The following is a 24,127-nucleotide window of genomic DNA, read 5'->3' as shown; positions in this document are numbered from 1 at the left end:
GACTTTAAGCCCCAGTCCAGGAACTGAGCACATAATCTCAGCTCACAGTTCAGTGCAGCATTGAGGGAATGCTGCATCCTTAGAGGTGTTGTCTTTTAGATGCCATATTTAACTGTGTGACCTTCTGCCTGCTCAGGGAAACTTTATCAAAGAAGAGTGGAGATTCTCCTCATGTTTCACCCAACATTCATCCCTGAAGCGCCACCACCAGAACAGATTAACTCTCCTTCATCTCATTGTTGTTTGTGGGACTTTACTTTGTGCAAACTGACTGATATATATGCGTGTAAAACAATTGTGTCCACACTTGTGTGTTAGCTCATTTCAACCACGGTAATGCAATTGATTCCAACATTTTCCAGCCCAAGTACTGGAAAAGGCCAGGGTTCCCTCTCCTGTTGATTATCCAATGGCCTTTATTGGAATGTTGTCGTTATGGAAGTTGGATAAAGACAATATAGTGTTCAGAATGAATCCTCAAGACTGTACTTTAAGCTTAAACTGTTGTGACCTTGGTCTCTTTATTCAGACTCCTGACTGGGGTAGCAGCATGGTGAATCACCTTTTATACCTGCTTGCCCCAGGGTGCACAGGTGACCCTTAGGTCTCCCACAGGTGTGCCCCCGAGTGGCAAGTCTGACATATTGGTGAGGTTTACATACATACATAACATCACTCCCCCACAAAGTCTTGTGTACAAGTTATTTGCAAGTTGAGGCGATTAGGCACCCTGTGTCCCCGGGTCGATCGCCTGAGTTGAAGGCCTGACGTGGTGGTTTCATTCTTGTGGTTGACGGCGAGGTCGATTGTGTTAGTGGGTCGCTGGGGGCCAGGTCCTTTCACAGTGGTTCCTGGTTATCTGTAGTTCGCAGTTTGATCTGGTCCAAATGCTCTGTACGTTTGCCCAATAGATGGTTTCACAATCAAACATTCCATTTTCATCACAAGCGCTCCATTCCCCTCTTTGGCTGATACAGTGCTAGTGGCCCATCTGGGGCCCTGAACATGGTCTACATCGTTTATTCTGATGTCGCGTGGAGGAGCCGTGCGATCATGGTACATTCTCTGCTGACAGCATCCGGAAAGCTCGGTTCTGAGTGATTCTGTCTGGTGACTGCATAGCACCCGGGATAGCCGGGTCTGTAGGGAGTTTACCGTGACATGTGTGGTGCTTGGCTTTATGATTTGGGCTGCCCGCCCCGGACTATTGTCGCTGACCCCAAGGTCTGGCAAGCCAAGGATGGCCGATATGGCCTTAAGACTTTCAGTAGTCGTGGAAGGCCTTGTGGTCCCCATGGATCCTGGGCCATGGTATGGAGGCCCCGGACCACCGACTGTGTGTAGCCTCCCTGCCTTTCTTTGCAATGTTGCAGGGTTGTCCCATGGGGGCAATCTGATGGGATGAGCCTTTCGTCTTTGCGACGGATAAGCTGCAATATCCCATCGAGCAGTTCACCGTTGGCAGACGGTAACGTGGGATCCTGGCTGGTCCAGGTCCTAAACTGGGGGACCGTTACGGTTGACCCCTCACTTTATAGCACTTCCATGACAATGAGTAGGTCTGCAGGCTGCGCCATTTCCACCCCGGTGGTGGGCAACGGTAGCCTACTGAATGCATTAGCGCTGTTCTCAGTGCTTGGCCCGTGGCGGATCATGTTACAGTGCACAGACAGTGTTAGACATTCTCGAAACAACACATCAATAATGGTGCCTCTGCTCTCCCAAAACTGTGGGATGGGCAGCTTGTCTGATTCGAGCAAATATTGGGACACTCTTTGGTACGTCTCTTTTGTCCCATGAACCCAGGCTCCTGCCTTGGTTAACTTATTGGATACAAGTAGAAGCGGTTGGGGCTCGCCCGCTACTTTATCTTGCTGCACAACATGCCTGACCCCGTGTGATAACACATCACTTGTTACAAGTACTTTGTCAGATACATATATGACCGGTGTCCGCCCGCTACTTTGGCTTGTTGAAGGTACCCCCGATCCCATACGATAGTACATCATTGGCCACAAAAGAACGGTCACATGGGTTACATAGTGCAAACAACTTACTGGAACGTGGTGGGTTCCTGGCATTCTCAGCAGCCGCTCCTTTACCTTTTCCCCAAACCCAGTTGTCTTCCTTGCTGGGCAACACCTGCCTTTATTCCGTTGCGGCGACATCCCGTGGTCTGGACGCTCTCTCGTCCCGTGGTCTGGACGCTCTCTCGTCCCGTGGTCTGGAAGCACTCTCGTCCATGTCTGTGATGCCGACTGCCGCGATCTTCCTCCCCAGGGATTTTGCCTCTGGTGTCGGGAAGACGCATTTGGATCATTTCGGTCGGAGTCCCACTCCGCATGGTCGACCTGGAGACTCTTCCATCGTTGTGAAAGGGTCATCAGCTTTGGGTGGTGGGTACCGCGCTTGTACCACTGCTCGGTTGATCTTCACCTCCTCGTGGATGTGATGAGCGGCCTGTACCTCGGGGATCTGCAAATGGATCTGCACTTCGATGCCTGGTTCAGCTGAAGGTGGGGCTTTCCTCAGCCTTTGAGCAAGAGAGACATCGTTCGCTGGAGAAGGTAGGCAGAGGTCTTCCCAGTTCCATCGAATCTTCCCCAACCACCTCCTGCCAAGCAGCGTTGGCCCATCACGTGAAATAATCCACAGGGGTAAATCGTGCACCGCTCCCTCATGGGATACTCTTATGTCGATACTACCAATAACTGGTATCAGTTCCTTGGTGTAGGTGCGCAGATTTGCCTGAATTGGGATCAGCTTGGGTCGTTGTGCTCTGTCGCCCCACAGCCTCTCGAATGCCTTCTGGCTCATAACTGATTGACTCGCCCCCACGGAGATTGGCGTGCCGTTGAGTTCAACATTTAACATTATCGGAGGGCTTTTGATGGTGAAGATGTGTATCCCATATACTTCCTCTTCACCCTCAGGTCGAGTTGCCTCTCCTGCTCGTTCAGCGTGATCCTCGCTGGATCGGTCGTCTTCTCCTGACTTTGCCACGTGGTGAGTCACAGGTCGTTTGCATATTCGCTGGAGGTGCCCCATTGTTCCACAGCTCTTGCACACATAGGACTTGAATCGACATTAATGAGCTCTATGACTGCCCCTGCAGTTCCAACATGGTGCTAACTGAAACGTATTCACGCCCCACGGCAGTCTCTGAGTCACTCTAGGCCTAGGTCTGGCCTCTGCGGTTGTGTGGGCCTTGCCCTGTACAGTTCTGCCTGCTGAAAACATTATTTTATGCACAGTACTTGCCAGTGAACTTTGATGCTGTGAGGATATCTGTTTTGTGTTATCGCTCGTGGATGTGAAAGCTTGGGCTATCGTGATGACCTTGCTCAAATCTAGGGATTCGGCAGACAGTGGTTTGCGAACAATGAACTCATGACCTATTCCAAGCACGAAAAAAATCCCGCAATATTTCCCCCAAGGATCCTGCAAATTCGCTCTGTCCCGTAAGGTATCTTAGGTCGACGACAAAACTCGCCAAGTTCTGGCCCTCGGAGCGATGGTGCCTGTAAAAGCAATACCTGGCCATTAAGATGCTCTCCTTCGGCTTGAGATGTTCCCAAACCAGCATACACAACTCTGTGTTAGACTTGTCCGTTGGTTTGACCGGTGCCAGCAGATTTTTGAGGAGGCAATATATTGAAGACTCACGTACGGTGAGGAGAATCGCCCTGCGCTTGGTCACCGTCTCAGCCTTGTCCAGTTCATTGGCCATGAAGTACTGCTCAATGAAGGCCTCCCAATCATCACCCTCAACAAAACTCTTGAGAATACCAACGGCAGCCATTACCGCATGAAGGTTCATGATCCGTTTCTCGTCGCCAATTTGTAGTGTTCAGACTAAATCCTCAAGACTGTATTGTAAGCTCAAACTGTTGTGACCTTGGTCTCTTTATTCAGACTCCAGAGTGTGGTAGCAGCATGGTGGGTAACCTTTTATACCTGCTTGCCCCAGGGTCCACAGGTGAACCTTAGGTCTCCCACAGGTGTGCCCCCTAGTGGCAAGTCTTACCTATTGGTGAGGTTTAAATACATACATAACAGACAGGATGAGGCTCTGCTGTGATTGCCGCTGAGTCCAACAGCCCACTTGCATTCACGGTAAAAACTCAAGTCAAGAATGGCCACTTGGGTGAAACCAGCAATAAAAGACAAACCCAAAATCTGTTGACATTCTTTAAGAGAGGAGACAGGAACTGTGCTCAATTCACAGGGAACCACACTGGAGAGCTCTGGGTAACTCCCATCATGCTCTGCTGAGGCAAATTAACAGACGTGACACAGCCTTAAATCTCTGTTTTCTGCTGATTTGTGTCATATATCCTACCCACTTTAGTTCCAATTAGTTTTCTTGTGTTATTCTTTTGCTCAAGAAACTCTGGAATGTTTTTTCCATTAAGGAGGAATGACTGCCCTCACACATGACTATCAACTGTTGCTTTGCTTGAACACCCATTGCCCGTTCTACAATCTGTATTATTTAACTTACTAGTTCTTGCTCCAGTGCGTATCTGGACCTAACAATGGCAGAGAAGTGGTTCAGATCAGCACATGGCAGGAGATCCGATAAGATTGTTTTCCCCATGTTAGATTACGTGATATGGCAATGTAAGATGTAGACAGACAACAGGTGAGCGAACCAGTGGATCAGATTCCGTCTACTCCACCAGTGACACAAAAACCTTCAGTTTTTCAAGGTTGCGATAACTTCTTTAAGTCCTGCACGCAATCTCCTGTGCAATTACCATGTGGTGTATTATCCCTGAAAAGCTCTTGTTATCTGTAGACCAAGATTTTGGTAGTTGTGTGCACTTCATTGTATTTCTGTTTGGGTCTAGTCGCTGGCTATGTCAAAAGATCATGGACCTTTGTGAAAAGAAATTTTAACTGGATCAAATTGTGCATATGCATGGTAAAATTGCTAGCAGAATTTCTCAAGCTATCACATTCCATTTGCTGTCAATTTTCATTTCCAAGGATTTGTTATTGAAGGCAGTCCTCTTTGGTACAGTCCTTATTGCACACATGATGCTTTCAAATTGGTTGCTCTCGGCAGTTGAACAATTTCAGAAAACTCCCTTTTAAGGGCGTAGCAGCGACCCTTTAAGAGCTCCTGGGCCACGCAATTTTGTGACTTGCAGCCAAACTACTTCTAGGCCTGACTCCCTGTGCACATTTTCCAGGCATGGAGAGTGTATTCCAATGAAGGAGCAGGCTATGAGTGAACACAATCCCCATTTTGCTGGAATCTGAAGAGCGGGTATCTACTCCACTGACCTGGCTGTGTATCCTGTTTACATGTCGCTCCCAAAGCCCCATGGCAGGCACCTACATGGTCCACAAAGCTTGGACACACCTACTCTAGACCAGTCAGGATATTGGAGAATTATGTTCGAAAGCTCTTCAACGTCTCTAGCAGTTTATGACATCATTTGATTGTGTGGCACTCACACAGCACACTCCTCAGTATTTATTTTCCCATGGCGTTTAGAAATACTATTAATGGTCAGAAGTTTTCTCCCCCTTTTAATCAGTGAGAGCGTTTGGTTTAACAGTTACACTTCTTGTTAAGCAAGTCACCGTATGGTGACACGTAATGTAACTTGATGAACGTACCACAATGTATCCTAGATTGTATGAATCGTACCTTGAAATGTAAAGTAAAGAAATATATTGAATGGAAATGCGGTCAGCATCTAAATGTAATGTATGGAATTGCTGACTGCATCCAAATGTACTGAACTGCTTTCGAATGTATTGTGCAAATTTTTATATGAATAAAGTATATTTTGAAAAAAAAATTATATTCCTGCGCTAAATTCTGGTGAAAAGTTTTGTTGATTTGCGTACGAGTAAAGAAAGAAATAGCTTGCATTTATATTGCTGCTTTCACGTCCTCGGGATATCCCGCAAATGCTTCACAGCATCTGAAGTACTTTTAAAGTGTACTCACTGTTCTAAAGTAGGGACACATAGCAGCAAGGTCCGACAAATAGCTATGAGATAACTGACCCAATAACCTGTTTTAGTGGTGTGTGTTTATAGATAAATGTAGGCCAGGATACCAGGAGAATTCCTTTGCTCTTCAGTTAGTGCCATGGGATCTTTTACATCCATATGAGAAGGCAAAGAGCGAGGTCTCTGTTTAACTTCTCACCTAACAGACAATGGACCGGATTTTCCGGGATCTATGACAGCGTACACACAGTGTAAATGCCCCGCATGTTCCGGGTTTTCCCGTGCAATGTGCGTGCATGAAAACCCAGAACTTGCGATCTGTCAACTTTCAGCTTCACAGATCGTACGAGTCCAAAGGAAACGGACATTCACTGGCGCAGGGTTGGAATATTTGCCTGACTACTACCCAGCGAAAGCCCACGGAACTCTTACACCTGGTTAAAGCAGGCACAAGGTCTTCTTTTATCAGTGTAAGGTTTTAAATAAATATTAACATAATTTAAAAAAAAATGATTTGAACATTCAAAAAGCTTTAAAATTAGGTTAGATAATTTTTGTCCCCTTTAAAAATGTTTATTTATTTTTCAAAAATTTTAATTTCTGTTTGAAATGTTTAATTATATTGTACTTTAATTAATTTTAAACATTTGATGATTTATTTTGAGTAAGGTTGTGTGAAAATGGATTTATTATATGATTCCTATTATGCTCATGGGGATTCTATACGTAAATGGAATCTCCATAAGCATACTGGGAATCTCCTTTTTGATTGGTTGGGACCAGCCCATGTGATCCCAGAGACGCTTGAGAACCACCTGCACTCCTGGGATACATGGGCCTTTACACAGGTCTATACCTGCAGGCGCAGGAGCGCAAGTCTTGGCAGGTCCGGGGGCACCATAGGCAAGGATTATACTTGCGGTTCTGAGGCATTCGCCCGCGGGAGGCCTCCGACCACAATTTCAGGTCCAGTATCTCCAGCAGTGCAGCACTCCCTCAGCACTGCACTGGAGCATGGGTCTAGATTATATGCTCAAGTCTCTGGAGTGGGGCTTGAACCCACAACCCTCTGACTCAGAGGAAAGAGTGCAACACACGAGTTGTTGGATATCTTACTGCCGCCTGCTCCTAATGCGACATCTTCAAGGCATAGGACAAGGGAAGAAAGGAACTCCACTCAATTTTCGTTGATTAACTGAACACGGTGAAGGGTTCACAAAAGAAAATAAATGTGGAAAATTGTATGAAATGTTTTCCTTTCTTATTTCACGTTTACATAAGTTATCCCAATGGTTTTAACAATGCAACTGTCACCATTTCCTCTGGAGGTTTTTGAATTCTGGAAGATGTTGTTATTGGACAATTTTTGATTGCAATAACTGGCGAGTGCATTTAACTCTGCTTTATTTTTTTAGCCATCACTTCATTTTGGACATTGCAAGATATTCAGGTGCAAAGGATGAACCACCGAAAACACAAAATGAAAACGAAATTCAGTAATGACATTGAAAGCCCCGTGATGAACGAAATATTTCTTTAATTCTGTACCAATTGATAACTTAGCTCAATTACAATTCATGATTTAACCTGAAATATATAATTTGGTAAAACTGTGTTTTTTTTACCGATCAGACAAGTCAGGGGTATATGGGGCAACCTGTACAATTTCCACTGTCCACCTCAGCAACACTGGCGTAAATTGTTCATTCTGAGGCATACGTAAGGTTACATTTTTGTCAGGTGGAATGTAAGATGTCCCATCATGTTCCATCAAGGTAACACAGCAGGTCGAGCATATTAGGCACAGCTATTTGGGAATGAGAGAAGACACGTGACTAAAGTGACTGCAGTTGAACAATGAAGCTACGATAGAGCTGTGCCATCTACTTCAGCATCACCACCAAGCAGCACGGCATATCAGCGTGGCACTGAGAGTGAGTGAATGTTTTTATGCATTGGCTTCGTTCCAGGCTAGCACAGCAGATACCGATAGTGTTTACCAGTTTGCCGTCCACAGTTGGATCTGTGACCTCCTTGGTACATTATTCAGCAGGATCAATGATTTCATCAATTTCTCCATTGACCCACCAGAGCAACATGAAAGGGAAAGAGAATTCTACTGGTCTGCTGGTGTTCCTAGAGTTGAGGAGGCTATTGAATGCACCCGTGTCACCATTTGTGCCTCTTAAGGAGGTGACACAGCTCTGTCACTACATGTAGCAAACAACATTCTATTCTCTCAATGTCTAGCTAGCATGTGATCACCAGAACACAATATGCAGATGAAGGCTTGCCCGAAAGCTCTCGCAATGCATGTGGTACTGCACTGGCTGCCAGAGCCACCTGTGCATTCATATCTCATGCCTTTTAATGCAGGCGTCAGTGACACTTCTATTTGAAGTATGATGAAGCGTAGAGTAGTGCCCTAAGTGGAGGAAGAGCATCCGGGAGGGCGCTGAGCTCCTCGAGTCTCGTCGCCGACAACATGCAGAAATCAAGCGCAGGCAGCGGAAGGAGCAAACCAGTCCCATCCACCCCTTCCCTCAATGATGATTTGTCCCACCTGTGACAGAGACTGTGGTTCTCGTATTGGACTGTACAGCCACCCTAAGAACTCATGTTAAGAGTGGAAGCAAGTCTTCCTCGACTCCGAGGGACTGCCTATGATGATGAGTGTCTCGAGGGAGACCATGGCCACACTCTGCTCCCAAAGCTCCCCATGTGCCTACTGTGGACAGAAGCCTTGTACAGGTACAGTGAAACTCTTGCTACAATGGGGATGATTAGCAAACACTGCATTGGTATCTCGAAGTAGCATGCCTGGACCAGTCGCCACTCTCTGTGGAGAAAGACATTCTCCCTCTCATCACTTGCAAGTCCTCATTGACCCCTGTGACTGCTGTCTGATACAGATTCTGTAATAAGGCATTTGATCCATTCCACTTGAAAAGATATCTAGTGAGAGATCATGCAATTCAAATTTTCAGAGACCCTTTCTGCACACCGTGAATGTTACAACTTTGATGGGGAAAAGTATTTTACTCATTAAGGCAATGGGTTGAAGATGGAAGGATGTTCTGTAAAATTCAGAGGTCTTTTAAACTGATAGAATTTTATCAAAATATTGTTATTACCTATCTTCTCCACCAAATGATGAGACCATTATTCATCTACTGAATCTATGAAATCTGCGCTGATGCACATTGTACAAGATACGAGTTTACTCTAACACTATGCATTGAACATTAGCGATATACATCCAGTACTCTTAGACGTGTCTCATTAGGTTTGTAAATCGCTCCAAATATTTCATTGAAGATATAATTTAACATCATCCAATAAATGTCACGCATTTGAAATATTATTGTGAAAAAATTATTAAATTAACTTGTTTAAGATTCTCAAATCCTTGCCATTCATAGTTAATTGGTCGAACATACTTCACATTCTTTAACGGTAGATGAATATTATTCAGTACCAAGTTATAGAACTAAGAAACAGTTTCATTCATAAAGATGTTGTGTTACTTATTTCCTCAAAAACCCTGAAATGAATGCAACACTTGTCTGTCTATTTCACCTCAGAACTCACAACCCGTTCTCCCCTTGTTTCAATTAGCCTTATGAATTGAAAATACAATGTCTGTAATTTAATTTTCCACTTCATTACCTTAGGATCTGTGCTGCTGGAACTGTGCATTGGCATCTAGAAGATAAGAATATAAGAACGAGGAGCAGGAGTCGGTCATTCAGCCCCTCGAGCTTGCTCTGACATTCAATAAGATCATGGCTGATCTTCTAACTCAACTCCACTTGCCTGCACTGTCGCCATATCATTTGATTCCCTTAATATCAAAAATCTATCGATCACTGTCTTGAATATACTCAACGTCTGAGCCTCCACAGCCTTCTGGGGTAGAGAATTCCAAACATTCGTCACCCTCTGAGTGAAGAAAGTTCTCGTCAGCTCATCCTAAATGGACAACCTCTTATTCTGAGACTGTGACCCCTGGTTCTAGACTCCCCAGATAGGGGAAACATCCTCCCTGCATCTACCCTGTCGAGCTCTGTAAGTTTCAATTAGATTATCTCTAGAGAATATAGACCAAGTCTACTCAATCTCTCCTCATAGGACAATCCCCCCATCCCAGGAACCAGTCCAGTGAATCTTTGTTGCAATCCTCCTATGGGAAATATATCCTTCTTTAGGTAAGGAGACCAGAACTGTACACAATACTTCAGGTGTGGTCTCACCAGGGCCCTATGTAATTGCATTAAGATGATGTTATTCTTATACTCAAATCCTCTTTTATTAAAGGCCAACATGCAATTTGCTTTCCTATTTGCTTCCTTTACCAGCCATACCCTGCTGCATCTGGTGAAGGGACCTGGTTATAGTTGAATGATGACGTACTGCAGTTATATAGATATTCGGCTAGTTTTACTTGATTACATGTTGGGAGTGGGGTGGAGGTTGCAGCAAAAGGAGTTGTTTTGCTCAGATTTAGATGTGCCTGGTCTTTTAAATCCAGTCATTGTATTTAAGCAGTCTAAACACCACATCAAATGCAGCTCAAATTCTTACAACAAGCTCATTTCGACACAGGGCTGTAAAGTTTTATTTTCACTTACAGGCTGGAGAGAGCAATTATTCTACCTTAACCAACGTGGTGTGATTGGCTCAATGTGTATATGATTAATAATTTCCATTAATGTTTGAGCAGTCCGATATTGAAAATCCAAGCAGTACCTTTAATTGGATATAAAAGGGATGATTCAGTTCGAATCGAGGAGGGTCAGTTTGAAAATCTCCAAGAGAAGAAATTGGTCAGAAACACTCCAAAGGAAAAAGAATCACCATATATCTGGAAATGTTTTATTCAAAGGGGTTAACTTATTTCTCAGACTGGCAAACGTTTTACATTTTGTTCACTGGAGAAGTCAGACTTCCCACTGTGAATATAGAATTATATTATATCACATTTAGACTATGTGCCTGCTCCTTTAATAAATTTGCTTCACATTTTAAGCTTTGGGCCAGGATAGGCGAGGTTATTTTGAGGTAGAAATGGGTGGAGTTGGCTCCGTGCACACCCCGTCCACTCGCCGGTTTTGAGCAGCCTGAAAGGAAACATTGGAGGCCGCTCAGAAAATGGCCGACGTTTCCTTTTCAGTCAAGGTGGTGAGCGGCCTGGAGGGGCACTGAGAGGCGATGGTGTTCACAGGCACCTGCTGCCCTTCTCCTTCAAAATAAATTGCAGGGCAATGGAGAAAGGGCGGGGGAGGAGGACTAGTTGAAGTGCTCTTGCAGAGAGCCAATGCGGGCTCGATGGGCTGAATGGCCTCCTAATGTGCTGTAACCATTCTATGATTCTATACTTCAACAAAGTAATCTGAAACATTAACTGATTCTTCAGATGCTGACCTACTGTATATTTCAAATACTTTATAATACTTTTAAGTTAATCAAACATTGTCTCTCAGAAACATCGCTGGCCATTTTAGAAGTTCTAGGCCGAGCTTCACTAAAATTCAGTCCCAAATGGAAATGAGATCCACCATCTTGAATCAATGGGTGCTTGTATTTGAATTATTCTGATATCTCAATTATAGTCAAAACCAGACTCCATCCCCCGCCCCCGCTCCTGTCCAAATATCTGAGAACATCATTGAACAACCACTTCTCATGTGATCTGCAAATGCCTGCCTGTCCTTTGTAACTGTTTCAATGAGTGAACCACATCATAAATCAATGTAAATGTGACTGAATTGAGTCCCCGGCCCACACAGACATAAAAGGAACAAGAGACGGGAGAGCTGGGAGTATGCGTTTCATGGTTATATTTTATTGAACAATTTTAGGAACAGTTGCGATGAAGAGATTCCAAAGGATAGAAAAAGCTGCTGTGTGATGTTCGGGTCACATTTACATCGAATGAGGTTTCCCTGCACAGTCATCCACCTTCAGCAGAAATGTGAATGGCTCTGGAGCGAATCACTGCACCAATAATATATCACAGCTGAATGTCAGAGCCAAGAAAGTACTGAGAGAAAGTGCTACACAATCAGAGAGGAGATATAATGAGACTATTTCAACATTCTCATTTCCAATGCCGTATCAGTGTTCTAAGACTATTCCTTTAAAAGCCCACCCTGACAAGGCATTTATTTAAGTTGTATTTCAGTTTTCATTTTCTTTCAGTTGTAACTTAGTGCAAAGCACAAAGCCACAGCCAAGCTGTCAATGGTGTATCTCTGATTATAGTCATCCAAGATATGATGACTTGATCTCTTACACTCTGCAGCCAGGAGACAAATGCTGCACTGGGGGATCATGGGATGGCTTAAATCCACCTCAAAATGTGAATCAGGGTGTGCTTTCAATGAGAACAGAGCTGAATAAATTAGGCAGCACGAGCCAAACCCACACGGTTGTTCCCTCTGTCGAAAATGGAGTAATATTCTCCAATGAACACATCTCCCAGAATCCAGAGGTTTCCACCAGTGTTGCCGAATCCACTGGAGCAGCTAACTTGGTCGTAGTAAGAGCTCTATAAGAAAAAGAAAGACAATTAACACTGCGTCATATGTCCGTCTCCTTTAGTGATTGCTGCAGCATAGATTGGAGAAAAACTGATTTTGAAGGGCTGGGAACAGATCTTGGGAAAATAAAATGGGCAACAATATTGGCAAAAACCGATATAGAGCGATGGTAATGCAGTAGATGTAATTCATTTAGATCTCCAAAATGCCTTTGATAAGGTTCCCCATAATAGAGTGATGAACAAGGTCAGAGAATGCGGAGTCAGGGGTCAAGTAGCAGAATGGATAGCTCGCTGGCTTCAAGACAGAAAGCAGAGAGTAGAAGTAAAAGGTGGCTCTTCACAGAGGCAGAAGGTGGGCAGTGGTGTTTCACAAGGATCAGTGCTTGGACTGCTGTTGCTCACAATTTATATTAACCATTTAGACTTTGGAATCCAAAACACAATTTCTAAATTTACGAATGATACCAAATTGGGGGATATTCAATTCTGAGGAGGACTGAACAAATTACAGGAGGACATTAATAAACTTGCAGCATGGGAATATAATTGGCAAAATAAGTTCACCACAGATAAATGTGAGATATTACATTTTGGTAAGAAGAATAGGGAGGTCACTTATTACTTGGAGAGTGAGAGTCGAGGTGGGGTAGAGGAACAAAGGGATCTCGGAGTACAAATACACACATCGCTAAAAGTTGCGATGCAGCTTAGCAAGGCCATTAAAAAAGCAAACCAAGCATTAGGGTTTATATCTAAAGGTATAGAATTGAAAAGAGGGAAGTTAAGCTAAACCTGTATCGAACCTTGGTTGGACCACAGAACAATGTGTGCAGTTCAGGTCGCCATATTATAAAAGGATATGGAAGCAAAGGAGAGAGTGCAGAGAAGATTTACAAGGATGATATGAGAAATGCCAGAGTATACATATCAGGAAAGGATGAACAGGCTGGGTATCTTTTCTCTTGAAAAAAGAAGACTGAGGGGTGACCTAATAGAGTTCTTTAAAATTATGAAAGCTGTTGATAGAGTGGATACAGAGAGAATATTTCCATTTTTGGGGGAGAGCATCACCATCATCATCATAGGTAGTCCCTCGGAATCGAAGAAGACTTGCTTCCACTCCTGAAGTGAATTCTTTGGTGGCTGAACAGTCCAATATGAGAGCCACAAACTCTGTCACAGGTGGGACAGATAGTCATTGAGGGAAGGGGTGGGTGGGACTGGTTTGCTGCATGTTCTTTCCTCTGCCTGCGCTTGATTTCTGCATGTTCTCAGCGTTGAGACTCGAAGTGCTCCCGGATGCACTTTCTCCACTTAACGCAGTCTTTGCCCAGGGACTCTCAGTGGTGATGTCGCACTTTATCAGGGAGGCTTTGAGGGTGTCCTTGTAACATTTCCGCTGCCCACCTTTGACTCATTTGCCGTGAAGGAGCTCCGCATAGAGCACTTGCTTTGGGAGTCTCGTGTCTGGCATGCAAACTATGTGGCCTGCCCAGCGAAGCTGATCGAGTATGGTCAGTACTTCAATGCTGGGGATGTTAGCCTGGATGAGGACACTGATGTTGGTGCGCCTGTCCTCCCAGGGGATTTGTAGGTTCCTGCGGAGACATCGTTGGTGATATATCTCCAGCGACTTGAGGTGTCTTCTGTACATTGTCCATGCCTCTGAGCTATACAGGAAGGTGGGTATTACTACAGCCCTGTGGAGCATGGGCTTGGTGGTAGATTTGAGGGCCTTATTTTCGAGCATTCTTTTCCTCAGGCAGCCGAAGGCTGCACTGGCACACTGGAGGCAGTGTTGAATCTCCACACCAATGTCTGCTTTTGTTGATAAGAGGCTCCCGAGGTATGGGAAATGGTGCACATTGTCGAGGACTGCACCGTGGATCTTGATGACTGGGAGGCAGTGCTGTGTGGTGAGGACAGGCTGGTGGAGGACCTTTGTCTTACGGATGTTTAGCGTAAGGCCCATACTTTCGTATGGGGGAAGAGCATAACTAGAGGCCATCAATCTAAGATAGTCACCAAGGAATCGAATCAGGAATTCAGAAGAAGATTTTTACCTAAAGAGTGGTGAGAATGTGGATCTCGCTACCACAGAGCGTGGTTGAAGCGAATAGTATAGATGCATTTAAGGGGAGGATAGACAAGCATATGAAGGAGAAGGGAATGGAGGGGTATGCAGATAGATTTAGATGAGGAAAGACGGGAGGAGGTGTGAATGGACCAGGGACTGATTGGGCCGAATGGCCTGTTTCTGAGCTGTATATCCTAATGTAATCTTATGAACTGTTTGATAAATTCCTGAAAAATTATTCCATTACATTTCTTGAAATGTTAAGCTTACTCTAGCAGCCTATTGCTGTCCACTAACATACCTTCAATGTGTAGGCGCTGGCAGGAAGAGGATAGTCAACTCCATTGATTGTGAAGACCACATCGGGCATGCTGCTCATCTTGTTACAGTTTATGGTATACTGCAAGAAAATAGCAACAGTGTTCAGTGACTGCTTCAGTGTAGGGATTTACAATACATCACTTACAGTGCAATGGGATTCTCGGGAATCAGAACAGGGATTAATAGGAGGTGACATTGGAATAAACAAACAGGCTAAAAGGAAATGGTTAGAGAAAAAACATCGGCTGTTCCCAGGATATATTTGACATCAATTCAGCAACATCATGCTAAAACATTTTGAAATATTAATGCTCATCGAAACTTTAAAGCAATATTAAGATTGGGGTTTGTGCATTTCGTCAACACTGATGCTGTGGTCTATTTCAGCATTACTTTTTGTCCCTGAATGCGTAGATTCAAAAATGTAAAGATTCTTTGGGCTAAATCATCGGTTTTCAGCGATAACGGCAGTTTTACGCCAAAATTAACGTTTTCATTGTATTACCGTTTTTAGGCCTAAGTTTCGGCCTTTACATCTCGGTAAAGTCAGCGTTACATGAGGATTCGCGGCGCAAACCGCGAGTTTCAGCAACTTTAGTCCAGGGCCGGTAGCACTGCGAGAGAGGCCTTGGGGGGCGGGGGGGGGAATTGCAAAAAATATTCAAAAAACATTCACAAAACCCGGCGGTACGTGGAAGGACTGCCGTAAGAAAGTGCCGGAAGACCCCGCCCACCGTGTTTTCACCACGGTGGGTCAAATCGTGGTGAAAACCTGGTTGCTAGGTTGGTGAAATTTTAGCACTTTGCCTTGAACTTGCTACAAATGGTGATGCATTTCCAAATATTTCTGGGGCAGAACATCCATGCTACAGTGATTATTGCCTCAAGTCAATGGAATTTAATTTGACAACCCCAAGTGGCTGAGAGAACTTTTTACAATGCACATTATATATGAGAAATTGCAATATTATTACAAATAAATCAGTTTTCACTTTGTAATAACTGAAATGATCTGCTACAGGATGTAGTGTGAAACAATCGTTGTTGCAGACTTAGACACTCCTATACCACACCAAATAACATAAGATGCCATCTCTACCTGGCCATAGGAACCGCGAGTTGCTCCAATGCCCTGCTGAATGTTGCTGATGTATGAGCTGGGACCAACAAGAAGAGAAGTGCCGGTATCGACAATAGCAGGACAACCATATTCACAGGCCACAACCTGACCATTGATTGTCACTCTGAGGGAGAAAAATGCAGCAAGGGTTAGTCAAAGATCTAAAACTGCCAGACTTTGTTACAAACCTTTGTATGCAGCGGGTGCTTAGGATCTGGAATGCACTGCCTAGCAGGTGGAGGCCGATTCAATTGTGGCTTTCAAAAGGGAAAGAGAGAAGTACCTGAAGGGAAAAATTTGCAGAGCTACGGGTAAAGGGCAGGGGGAAGGGGGAGGGGAGGCAGGGGGGTGGGTGAGGGACGGGGTGGACTAGCTGAAGTGCTCTGGCAGTGAGCCGAAATGGGCTCAACGGGCCGAATGGCTGCCTTCTGTTCTGTATCCATCATATGATTCTATGACTTATTAGATCAATTGAACAAGTAATGCCAAGCTGGGTCGCCTAATCAGCTGAGACATTTGTTATATTTTCAGTAAATGCTGACACTACTGAGAAGTTCAACACAGGCTCAGTAATGTATTTATTTTCTTTTAAATCATATCTTTCTCCGTAGTTTGGTAAAGCCAACTTCTAGGATTCAGTAGAGAAGCAGACAATATTGAGTTCCACATTTCACTGGCACCAATATCTGTTGGTCCAAGGATACCAAGAACAGGTTCCCCAATTCCCAGGTCCTGCAGTGTGATGAGAAACTCATTCACGGACACAGTGGTGAACCAACCAAACATGGGTTGTAGTGATTCCAATAATTCCTCCAATTGATGGTGCACTTGCATGCCTTTGTACATAACATTGCAGGGCAACCTCAGACACATATGTCAGGCCCAGTTGTCCCTGCCAAACCAACAAGGCAACAAAAACGCCAATACAGTATAAGGTTATGGTTGCCCCAGACGCCACTTGCCTTCATTGTGTGAAGGGGTGTTCAGTGTAATTAAAATGGGCTTTGGCGTTTGACTACCAACAGAATTTTCATGTGGTCACTATTAACTCAAAGTACGTTCAGTAATATATATCTACTTATGTTGATATGATTGTTCCTAAACATTGATTGCAAGACTGAAAGAAGCGAATGAGATTTTTGCTGCCACAAATGTTTTCTCCTGAAAATTATAAATAGCTTTATAATTAGCACATTGTCTCGATAAACGTTGATCTTATTCCAAGGTTGATTTGTCGAGTGCCACTTTCAGAACTATTCCAGTTGTCGATGGGTAATCACTCACCTGTCAATGAGGATTTGCCAGTACGCGTCACGAGTGACGGGAACCCAGTTAATTTGCCCTGTGAAGTGGTTGTAATCAATTCCACCAAACACAACTTCACTCCCGGACTGACCAGTCTCTCTGTAAAGCAAAGGTGAATAAATAAAGCTCAGAGGCAAAGAAATAATTTCAGTAACATTGAAATATTTCTGGTTTCGAGATTTAGCACCTGGAGGTCACATTGCCGATTGGATATTTTTTAATTCGTTCATGGGATGTGGGCATCGCTGGTGAAGCTGGCATTTATTGCCCATCCCTAATTGCCATTGAGAAGGTGGTGGTGAGCTGCCCTCTTCAACCTGCAGTCCTTGTGGTGAAGGTACACCCACAGTTTGGTACAACAGTTTGGTAAAACTGAGTGTCCCGCTCGGCCATTTCAGAGGGCAGTTAAGAGTCAACCACATTGCTGTGGGTCTGGAGTCACATACAGGTAAGGATGGCAGGTTTCCTTCCCCAAAGGGCAGGAGTGAACCAGTTGGGTGTTTACAACAATCTGGTACTTTCATGGTCACCATTACTGATACCAGCTTTTTAATCCCAGATTTATTAAATTAAGTGCAATGAAATCCCACAGATGTCGTGGTGGGACTTGAACTCAATGTCTCTGAATTACTACTCCAGTAACATAACCACTTTGTAACTGTACCCCCATTGTATCTCAATCATCATTTCTCCAAATCAGTTTCTAAAAGCCATTGATTGCAATATGTCAGTATCCTTGCCATAAGTATTCCAGGAAACACATACCATCCAATAGGACACTATCAAGCATATATGCCCTTTAAATTCATTGTACAGGATTTAGTCTGGGTTCTGCTGCATTCAGGGAAGTAAAAGGCAGCAACAAATGGGTGAGAAATGTTTACCTTGTCAGGTAGACGGAAAAGAGAGGCTCCTGCACCAGGTGCTGAGACATCATGTTATCGAACACAGTGGTGGCACCTGATGCTGCAAGAGATGGATAACCCAAGCCGAGAATTCCATCGAATTTACAGTAGGAAAAGAAACCGCCAGGTTCAGTCTCGCTTAAACCAAATTCTTGTTTGTTGACAGCTATGTTCGAAAGCTAGAAAAACAAGAGCAAGTGACGAATCAGGGGTACTGGAGCAGAATGGTATCCTGTGAATGATATCCACTGGATAGTTAACGACTGATTTGGTTCCCTCTGCAAAACTTTTAATGGGTTTGTGGGGATTTGCTTATTCCTTTTGAAATCAAGTTGACTGTCCCCATGACATGTTACGGTAGGCAAACTGTTTAACCGACAGGCGCTTAGACGCGAGGTACAAATATTATGATTGCCTCTTCATAAATTTCAAAACATCAGCTTCAAGCTGAAGACACCCTGTGCTACATCATCATTACACATCCACTCAACTGTCTGGCTTCTGAACTGACAGAACTTATTATGATGGATTCCAAGGTCTTTGTATCTTTGATTTGAACCAATAACTTTTGGAACACAATTATCACTGCTTTGGAATTTGATATATTTGATGAAGGTTACAGTCTACTTACTCTGACAGTGTCATATCCCAGTCGCCCAGTCATGCTGCCTGTGCCATACTGGATGGAAACGGACTGGCCATTTGAATAATATGTTGAGGATGTTCTTGGGTTGAATCTGTGATGAGTCACTGCAAAGAAACATCGCTTTCATCAAATTCATCGGAATGTGTCAGCATTTAGTCCAGGGCTGGGTCAAACAAATGGGCCGAAAAATAATCTCATTCTTCACATTTAAGAAAAAGTTTACTTTTGTTACCAAGCATCCCACACAATTTTCTTCAGCCTCATTTGTGTATTACTGGTTGGATTTTCCTTGGAGCAGGAACCTGGGAACATGGGGAGGGTCAGGAACTTTCATGGTTGGAAAATGTTTAGGTGAGGCTCGTGTGTGTATGGATGTGTGGGGGGCTCCGTGTGGAGGTGTATATATGTGTGCATGTGTGTCAGATTATGGTGTGTGTGTGTGTATATGTGTGTGTATGTAGGTGCACAGGGCTCTGTGTGGAGGTGTATCTATGTGTGCGTGTGTGTCAGATTATGGTGTGTGTGTGTGTATATGTGTGTGTATGTAGGTGCGGGGAGCTCTGTGTGGAGGTGTATCGATGTGTGCGTGTGTATCAGATTATGGTGTGTGTGTGTGTATATGTGTGTTTGTAGGTGCGGGGGAGCTCTGTGTGAGGTGTATCTATGTGTGCGTGTGTGTCAGATTATGGTCTGTGTGTGTGTGTATGTAGGTTGCCAATATCTTGGCTGCTGCACTTGCACATCTCTTCAACGCTTGCAGTACATTTGCAGCATTTGTGCTTGTGCCACCCGAAGTTAGTGTGTATGCGAGGGCCCTGGGACATCACGGGCCAGCCCACACTGCAATATGTGTGCATGCTAGGTCCATGCAGCAGAGCAGGTCTCCAGTCGTCTTGGTTAATCCTTGCCACTGGACCAAGACCCTAGCTCTGTCAAGCTCTGTGCAATGGCCACCATGCGTTAATAAAATCCACGCACAGGCATCTTCCACGCTTCCGGGATCTGGAATATAAGTTCTGGATCTCGAACATTGAAACACCTGTGAACTCATCCCTTTTGTGCCCAAAAATAATCTAATTCTTCTTATTTCAGAATGTGCCAATCCTATCCAGGAGTGAAGTCTGGCATTTCTCGCATTCTTTCCCTGCAGTTAGACATTTAAATTAGAGAATGGACAGGGCAGAATCCCTGCTCATTAGGTATTTAAATTGGAGTCATATAGGTTGAAAAGGAGCTCCAACATCATACTGAGGTTTGACACTGCACTGTACCTACACACCATGTGATGTCAATCAAAGCGATGTGAGGCTCCCAGCTCCAGGGTATGTCACTCCAGAGTTAGATTGGGCCGTACCTACAGATCGACACTGCATGTTTAGCATTGGTGTGAAGTGGAAATTGTTCTACACCAATGCTACATTTGCAGTGTAAACCCACCCGAGGATTCGCCCACCTCCAGAGGGAGACAACGAACCACAGCTAAAACCGCCAGGAAATCAAAACTCTGTTAAATTTCTCCCCGAGCCCAGAGATAACCAAGTGAAAGTGCAGAGTATCATCCAATCTACGCACACTGTCTCGCTGTGACTATGGTAGAAATATTATTCTCTTCCAATCCCAGTTGCAGAGCTGGCCCTCAATGAGAAAGGTCAAGAGCGGAAGCGTGTTTAAGAGCAGGGTAATATTCACTCACTGCATGGTTGTTGGGAACAGTAAATCGATGGAACCCAAAGATTGGAGGAGCCAGTGTCAAAGATGACGGTGAAGCTCTGTGGTGGATTCCCGATGCTGATTGCTCCATAGTATGACATCTGTCAGCAAAAACAGAGAGACCACAATGTATCAAGTGGACAAATACCAGTGCAACATGTTTTCTTAGATTCAAATTCCTCTATACCATCAGAAAATGTAAAACTCCCCAACACACCTTTTCAAATCCAGGTGCAGAAGTCTGCAGTCCATTTAAATGCAAGTGTGCTTACTCTGTTTCGATGTATTATACAGGATAATATCTTTCATGGTTGGGATGATGTTGAGTCTTTCGACCATTAGCCCTTTTGATTTCAAATGTCATCTCGACAATACTGCGAGCGGAGGGAACCTGCGGCAAACCTGTCCCACCCTCCCTTACCCTCAACGACTATCTGTCCCACCTGTGACAGGGACTGCGGCTCTCGTATTGGACTGTTCAGCCACCTAAGGACTCATTCTAAGGTTGGAAGCAAGACTTCCTCAATTCCGAGGGGGATGTTTGCTCATGCTGTTGGGGAGGAGTTAAACTAATATGGCAGGGGGATGGGAACCAATGCAGGGAGACAGAGGGAAACAAAATGGAGACGTAAGCAAAAGATAGAAAGAAGATGAGTAAAAGTGGAGGGCAGAGAAACCCAAGGCAAAAAACAAAAAGGGCCACTGTACAGCAAAATTCTAAGGAATTTCTTCTCCCAGCGGGTTGTGAATCTGTGGAATTCTCTGCCCAAGGAAGCAGTTGAGGCTAGCTCATTGAATGTATTCAAATCACAGATAGATAGATTTTTAACCAATAAGGGAATTAAGGGTTATGGGGAGTGGGCGGGTAAGTGGAGCTGAGTCCACGGCCAGATCAGCCATGATCTTTTTGAATGGCGGAGCAGGCTCGAGGGGATAGATGGCCTGCTCCTGTTCCTAATTCTTATGTTCTTATGTTCTTATGATGATGAATGCCAGCATTGCCGGAAGCCCACCCAACGGCACAAGTCATACTAGTTAATGGTCCCCAGAAACAGTGACCCAGTAACCATCAGCAATGGTTCGGCCAGGGGCTGCTGGTCAGTGGGTCGACCAGAAATCACCAGTAACTTCTCACATTGACCCAGGAGTCCCACCTCCGGAGCAAAAGGATTCAATGCTGTGGTCACCAGGCCTTTCGCACCTGTCAACAGCACAAGCTAGCACAGCTGAGTCGCAGCCATTAACCCTTGCTGTGTAAGTTAGAGCAGGTCTAAGATCTACAGCACATGGTCTACTACCACATTCTGTCTGCTACTGAATTATTACCTTTGAGGAACAACTAGCTCTGAGAAGAATATAAATTAGAGACAAAAGCTGCAATAATCGCTAATGAGATATAAATGTGTTTGTATTTCCCTCTTTAGTGTACAGAACTCACAGATTACTTACATCCAGGTAGTTAATCATTGGTTCTGTTGATGCCAGGGATCCTTCAAATTTTGAACAGGGATCATATGGATGATTCTTCAGGAAGTCCTCCAGCAAGCCCTTCTCCTGAAGAACATCACGGGCAGATTTACCCTTAATCAAGGGCACTCTGTAAAGACAAGAAGTTCGAAATATTATCAACATTTACGGTTCCTTGGTGACAAATTATTCTTTGCATCTCTGACCCTCAGGTAATGATTTCCCACCTGATTAAACAATCAGAGAGCTGAATGCAAGCGAGTGTGATGAGGAGCCACTTCATCTTGTCAGTTGAATGGGTTCAGACCTCTTCGGAACCTAAACTTTGCGGTCTGCGCAGCAACATTTATACTCGCGGAGACCAAACCGTTCCATTGTCACGAGGCCTCAGATATGATCATTCAATATGAGAAGTAAATATTAATGTACTCAGGATTAGTTTATCACAAACACAATCACTTTTATTAAGGAAACTCTTCAACTTAAGTGCTAACTAATTTGGGTTATCATAAAACTAAGTATTGTAGCATTAAAGTTTAATCTTATGACTGATAACGCAACCATAAATATATTTGCAAATCAGGCTAAAAACAGTCTTATCAAAACCACAAAATAGGATCGTCACATGTGCATTAGAAGATGACTTAACTCTTTCACTGCTGGATATAACATTTAGCTGTTCAGCCACTGCCGAGGTTAGAATAAATCCAATGCTGAATTCCCAGGAGTGTGCGACCTGATTATACTTTAATTGAGGGGCTTCAATTGACAACATCAGTTGCAAGAGCAATGATCGGTTCATTTAGAAAAGTCATTTACCAACAAGGGATGATCTGTGCATTTGAAATGTGCTCTTATGTCAAGTGTCGAGCGCGGCTTAGTGGTAAAAATTTTACCTTTGAGTCTGAGTGTTGTGACTTTAAGCCCCAGTCCAGGACCTGAGCACATAATCACGGCTCACAGTTCAGTGCAGCATTGAGGGAATGCTGCATTATAAATGTTATGTATGTAAGCATTGTAACTGTGTAAGACTTGCCACCAGAATTTGCACCTGTTGGAGACCCAAGGGTCACCTGCACACCTCGTGCAAGCGAGTATAAAAGGTTGTCTGCCATGCTGCTTTGGCACTCTGGAGTTTTATTAAAGAGACTAAGGTCACATCAGTTTAAGCTCACAGTACTCAGTCTTGTGGTGTTATTCTGAACATAACAATTGGCGGCGGGTAAGAGATCACGACCTTTCACGTGGTTATGACTGCCGTTGGTATTCTCGAGCGATTTGTAGAGGGTGATGATTGGGAAACTTTCGTTGAACGTCTCGATCAATACTTCGTTGCTGGATGCGGACGATAAAGCGATCAAACGCAGGGCTATTCTCCTCACTGTTTGTGGGTCTACAACATACGGCCTCATCAATGCATCTGCTAGCACCAACGAAACTAATGGAAAGACATATGCAGAGTTGTGTACGTTGGTTCGGGAATACCTCAAGCCGAAGGAGAGCATCTTAATGGCCAGGTATCGTTTCTATATGCACCATCGCTCCGAGGGCCAGGACGTGGCGAGTTATGTCGCCGACCTAAGACACCTTGCGGGACCTTGCAATTTTGCTGGATATTTGGGGGAAATGCTGTGGGACTTTTTTGTGCTTGGAATCGGCTACGAGGTCATTCTTCGCAAGCTGCTGTCTGCTGAATCCCCAGACCTGAACAAGGCCATCACGATAGTCCAGGCTTTTATGTCCATGAACGACAATATTAAACTGATAACTTCTCAGCATCGAAGCTCACGGCAAGTACTGTGCATAAAATAACGCCGTTAGCAAGCAGAACTGTACATGGCAGGGCCTACACGTCTGCAGCTGCAAGTCCTAGGATGACTCAGAGTCCGCTGTGGGGCGTGAATGTGAATCCATTAACACCATGTTGGCGCTGCGGGGGCAATCATAGAGCCCATCAATGCCGATTCAAGCACTAATATGCAAAGGCTGCGAAACAATGGGGCACCTCCAGCGATTGTGCGGACGCGCTGCGACTCACCACGTGGCAGAGTCGGCAGAA

At 44.4% G+C, this 24,127-nt stretch overlaps 1 protein-coding gene across 1 annotated transcript; it reads right to left on the bottom strand.

Moving 5' to 3' along the window:
* Window positions 1–12,284: 12,284 nt before the first annotated feature.
* Window positions 12,285–22,351, bottom strand: LOC139228275 (pepsin A-like). Its single transcript, XM_070859458.1, has 9 exons — window positions 22,301–22,351; window positions 22,051–22,206; window positions 20,585–20,702; window positions 18,877–18,995; window positions 18,225–18,424; window positions 17,320–17,439; window positions 16,015–16,159; window positions 14,896–14,994; window positions 12,285–12,523 (listed from the first exon to the last, which is right to left on the bottom strand). The coding sequence occupies exons 1-9, from the start codon at window positions 22,349–22,351 to the stop codon at window positions 12,377–12,379; spliced, it is 1,155 nt and encodes a 384-aa protein (XP_070715559.1). The 3' UTR covers window positions 12,285–12,376.
* Between the last annotated feature and the right edge of the window lie 1,776 nt (window positions 22,352–24,127).

This window comes from Pristiophorus japonicus, chromosome 17, assembly GCF_044704955.1.
Source record: "Pristiophorus japonicus isolate sPriJap1 chromosome 17, sPriJap1.hap1, whole genome shotgun sequence".
In the NCBI taxonomy this organism is placed as follows: domain Eukaryota; kingdom Metazoa; phylum Chordata; class Chondrichthyes; family Pristiophoridae; genus Pristiophorus; species Pristiophorus japonicus.
This window is presented reverse-complemented; position numbering and strand designations above follow the sequence as displayed.